This window comes from Oxyura jamaicensis, unplaced genomic scaffold (assembly GCF_011077185.1).
Source record: "Oxyura jamaicensis isolate SHBP4307 breed ruddy duck unplaced genomic scaffold, BPBGC_Ojam_1.0 oxyUn_random_OJ72542, whole genome shotgun sequence".
In the NCBI taxonomy this organism is placed as follows: domain Eukaryota; kingdom Metazoa; phylum Chordata; class Aves; order Anseriformes; family Anatidae; genus Oxyura; species Oxyura jamaicensis.
This window is the reverse complement of record NW_023311106.1, coordinates 1,359-6,259: the sequence shown is the minus strand read 5'-3', so window position 1 is coordinate 6,259 and position 4,901 is coordinate 1,359. Positions and strand designations below refer to the sequence as shown.

The 4,901-nt window shown below is 68.0% G+C and overlaps 1 protein-coding gene across 1 annotated transcript; it reads left to right on the top strand.

The window, feature by feature from the left end:
* Positions 1–899: 899 nt before the first annotated feature.
* NKPD1 (NTPase KAP family P-loop domain containing 1) lies at positions 900–3,528 on the top strand. Its single transcript, XM_035314417.1, has 3 exons — positions 900–1,137; positions 1,622–1,753; positions 1,849–3,528. The coding sequence occupies exons 1-3, from the start codon at positions 915–917 to the stop codon at positions 3,489–3,491; spliced, it is 1,998 nt and encodes a 665-aa protein (XP_035170308.1). The 5' UTR covers positions 900–914; the 3' UTR covers positions 3,492–3,528.
* The last annotated feature ends 1,373 nt before the right edge of the window (positions 3,529–4,901 follow it).

Below are 4,901 nucleotides of genomic sequence, written 5' to 3'. Positions count from 1 at the left end.
GGGACAGGGAGAGGGACAGGGATAGAGATGGGGACAAGGACAGGGAAAGGGATGGGGACAGGATGGAGATGGGGGTGGGGACAGGGACAGGGGATGGGGACTGGGGCAGGGACAGGGACAAGGACAAGGATGGGGACAGGGACAGGGTTTGGGGATGGAGGATTGGGATGGGGATAGGGACAGGCTGGTGACAGGGACGGGATGGTGACAGGGAAGGGATGGGGATGGGGACAGGGACGGGGTGTTATGGGGTGTCTGTGTTGGCCAATGGTCCCCAGTGTCCCCAGTATAGGCTGTCCCAATGTCCCCAGTGTCTGCTTTCCCGTGGCCACCCCTGTCCCCAGTACAGGCTGGGCTGTGGTCACTGGTGTCTCCAGTCCCAGTATCCCCAGTCTAGCCTGGCCACAGCCACCAGTGTCCCCAGTAGAGGCATTCCCAGCGTTCCCAGTTCAGCCTGTCCCAGTGTCCCCAGTGCTCCCAGTCCAGCTGCCCTGTGCTCCCCAGTGTCCCCAGCGCCAGCTACGGCACAGCCCCCAGTACCCAGCAGGCCAGTCCCCATCACCCCACCCCAGTCCATCCCAGTCCATCCCAGTCCACCCCAGTCTGCCCTCCCAGTTCCCCCCCCCGTCCCCACCGGGGTGCCCAGGAGGGGACACCGGTCCCTGAGGACCCCGGGGACGAGGACGGGGGCTCCCAGGTCCAGGGGCTTTGTGCTGAGCACCCGAAAGCGCCCCAAAGCTGCCCAGCATCAGGCTGCGTGGTCCCCATGACCCCAATGTCCCCATGTCCCCGTGTCCCCATGATCCCATGTCCCCTGTCCCCATATCCCTGTGTCCCCATGCCCCCAATGTCCCCATGTCCCTGTGTCCCCATTCCCCTGTCCCCTTGTCCCTGTCCCCCATCCCCCTGTTCCCATGCCCCCCGTCCCCCTGTCCCCGTCCCTGTCCCCCCGTGTCCCCCTGCCACCCTCCCCTCTCTGCTGCCAGGGGTGCTGCTCACCCACGGGCTCGTGCGACGAGAGCCGGGCCTGCCTGGGCTGCGAGGGGGGCTGCCATGGTGAGGGGTGCCAGGGCGGGGGGCACCCCTGCGCCCTCTGGGACAGCGACGCCATGGAGGGGGAGGCCACGGAGCACGAAGGTAGGGGGCACCTGGTGGGGGTCCTCCTCTACATCCCATAATGTCCTGGGTATCCCATCCCAATCCCATCCCCACCCCATCCCATCCCCATCCCAATCCTAATCCCAATCCCAACCCTGATTCTATCCCCATCCCATCCCCATCCCAATCCGAATCCCAGTCCCAACCCCAATCCCAATCCCATCCCCATCCCATCCCCATCCCATCCCCATCCCAATCCCACCCCATCCCCATCCCATCCCCATCCCATCCCTGTTCCTGTCCCCATCCCATCCCCATCCTACCCTAATCCCAATCCCACTCCCCCAATCCCATCCCAATCCCATCCCCATCCCCATCCCATCCCAATCCCATCCCCATCCCAATCCCAACCCCAACCCCACCCCATCCCAATCCTAATCCCAATCCCAATCCCATCCCCACCCCATCCCAATCCCAATCCCACCCCACCCCGATCCCACCCCCGGTGCCCCCCTGTCCCCAGGGACGCTGACGGAGGACGACGTTTACTGCCGCTGCCTCTCGCGGACGCTGTGCCACACGGCCACCCCCGTCACCGTCGGCTTCTACGCGCCCTGCAGCCACCGCCTCTACTCGCTGCTGGACAAGGTCACCGGTGCGTGCGGGTCCCCAACCCCCCCCCCCCCCCCCCCGTCCCCTCCCCGCCTCTTTGGGGTCCCCGGCGCGGCCGTGACCCCGTCCCCGTCCCAGGCTTCATGCGGGAGGAGGCGACGCGGCGCGAGGAGCGGGAGCTGCAGCGGGGCCAGGCGAAGCCGCGCAGCGCCGAGGGCTGGGGGCTGCTGCTGCTGCTCTGGTACCTGGCCTTCTACAAGCCCATCATCACCGAGCTGCACCTGCGGAGGAAGAACATCGGCTTCATCTTCATCCGCTTCAGCGCCTGGCAGTACGCCGGCTGCGACAAGCTCTGGGCCGGGCTGGTCACCACGCTCTGCTCCAGCGTCCGGCACCACTTCGGGGCCCTGCCCCTCAGCGTCTACCACGTCATGGGCGCCCGGCCCCGCTTCGCCTCGGGCTTCAGCCAGAAGGAGTGGGTGCTGAAGCGGGGCGCCTGCCTGAAGCTCTGGGGGCTGCTGCTGGTGCTGGGCGCGGGGCTGGGGGTGCTGCTGGCGGCGCTGCTGGTGCCCGGGCTGAAGGAGCACCGGGCGCTGAAGGTGGTGGGCAGTGCCGTCACCTCGCTCTCGGGCTCCGGGCTGGTGCTGGGCGCCCTGTCGGTGCTGAAGAACCTGCTGGTGAGCGAGAAGCAGAAGATCGAGCGGCTGACCAACAGCGAGAAGTTCACCAGCCAGCTGGGCTTCATGAGCAAGGTGCGCGGCGAGGTGGAGGTGCTCATCGGCTTCCTGGCCTTCATGGAGATCTTCGAGCGCCGGCGGCTGCGCGTGGTGCTGGAGATCACCAGCCTGGACCTCTGCTACCCCGAGAAGGTGGCCGGCGTCCTCAACGCCATGAACACGCTGCTCTCCGACGCCAACGCCCCCTTCATCTTCGTCCTGGCCGTGGACCCCAGCGTCATCGTGCCCTGCCTGGAGCAGACGGGCTGCATGAAGGGCCTGGCCGACAATGGCTACCTCTACCTCAGCCGGACGGTGACGCTGCCCTTCTCCATCCCGCGCATGGGCTCGCGCTCGCGGCTGCAGTGCCTGGAGGCGGCGGTGCAGACGCGCGAGGACCTGATGTACCGCGTCATCACCGGCAACGTGGAGCGGCGGCGGCGCGCCAAGGGCCGGCCGGCGGCGCCGCGGCGCGAGGTGGCGGAGGAGGAGGCCGTGCGCTGCATCCACGAGGCCTTCCGCTGCCTCCACGACGGCGCCGACCTCCTGGCCCGCTACCTGCCGTCCAGCGGCGCCCAGCTGCGCCGCATCGTCAACACCGTCCCCGTCACCCTCCGGCTGCTGCTGCACCGCGGCGGCTGCCCCCAGGGCCCCGCGCCCCGCGCCGCCGCCGCCTGGGTGGTGCTGGCCGACCGCTGGCCGTGCCGCCTGAGCTGGGTGCTGCAGTGCCTGGAGGACGCGTGGCAAGCGCGGCCGCCCCCCGGCTTCGAGGACCGCTCGCTCTGGGACGTCTTCCGGCAGCACCTGGCCGAGCTCTGCGCCCTGCGGCAGCCCCTGCACAACGCCCTGGGGCTGGACGAGGACCCCGAGCTCTTCGAGGCCTTCCTGGCCCGAGACTTCCCCTTCACCGCCCGCGACGCCCGCGCCCTGCTCCCCGTCACCGTCAACCTGGACCACTCCATCCGGCACAAGATGGGGCTCCTGCGCGGCCTCGACCGCCTGGCCAAGGAGGCCGCCGCCGCCGCCAAGGTGTCCCGCGGCGTGCAGTGTCCCCAGCCCAAGTGACGGCGGGGACGGGGACAGGATGCGGGGACGGGGAGCGGCCCCTCGGTCCCCGAGGGGGCGCGGAGCCGGGTGGCAGCGGGGCGGCCCCGTCCCCGCGGGCGGTGGCAGGAGGGTGCCCCTCAGGTGGCGTCTGGTGCGGTTTGGGAGCCGGGTGGGGACAGGATGGGGACAGGGACAGGATGGGGACAGGACAGGAATTAGATGGGAAAGGGGCAGGACAGGGACAGGAACGAGGTTGGGGACAGGGACAAGGATGGGGACAAGGATTAGATGGAACGGGGACAGGGAGAGGATGAGAATGGGGACGGGATGGGGACAGACAGGAATGAGGTTGGGGACAGGGACAGTGACAGGATGGGGACAGGGACAGGCTGGGGACAAGGATTAGATGGGATGGGGACAGGGAGAGGATGAGAATGGGGACAGGATGGGGACAGACAGGAATGAGGTTGGGGACAGGGACAGGCTGGGGACAGGGATGAGGTCAGGGACTGAGACAGGATGAGGACAGGGACAGGATGGGGACAGGATGGGGACAGGGACAATTCCTGTCCCCCTGTCCCCAAGAGCCACATCAGGGGCTGAAATCAGCACCAGGAACCCGCGGAGGGGACGGCACTGGGGAGGGTCTGGGGGAAACTGGGAGGAACTGGAAGAGACTGGGGGGGACTGGGATGGACCAGAGGGGACCGGGAGGTCACGACCACCTGAGGCCCCACAAAGGAGCACCCCAGGACGGCTGCGGAGCCTTGGTGGGGACAAATCCCCCCTGTCCCTCCTGGGGGTCTCTGCCACCCATGGGGGGGGGGTTCACGGGTGCGACCCCCTCCCCCAGGGTCCCCTCCTGCTGCCGATGGCCGAAGCGGGAGCCACCGAGGAGAAGCCACCCCGGGGGACGCCGGCGGGGATGCGGGGGCTGCGGGGCGCGGAGGCGATGCCCTAATAAAGCAGTGACCCCCCCCCCACTCCTTGTCTCCACCTGAAATCCTTGGTTTTTGGGGTCCCCCCCCCCCAGGGTGCTCAAAAAGGGCGGTGGGAGCGGGGCCGAGCCTGCGCCGAGGCAGGGGGGAAGCCTTCAGCCCTGGCAGGGCACCACCAAAAAACCCCAAAAGTGGTAAAACGCAGCCCGTCAGCTCCAGGCCGGGCAGAGCGGGGACCGGCCCCCAAGGACAAGCGGTGATGTTGGAGCCAGTCCCGATTCCCTGGGAAATCAGCCCAAAGCGGTGCCGAGCCGCTGATGTCAGCGCCAGTCCCGATTCCTTGGGAAATGAGCCCAAAGCGGTGCCGAGCCGCTGATGTTGGTGCTGGTCCCGATTCCCTGGGAAATCAGCCCAAAGCGGTGCCGAGACACTGATGTCAGAGCCGGTCCCAATTCCTTGTGAAATCAGCCCAAAGCGGTGCCGAGCCGCT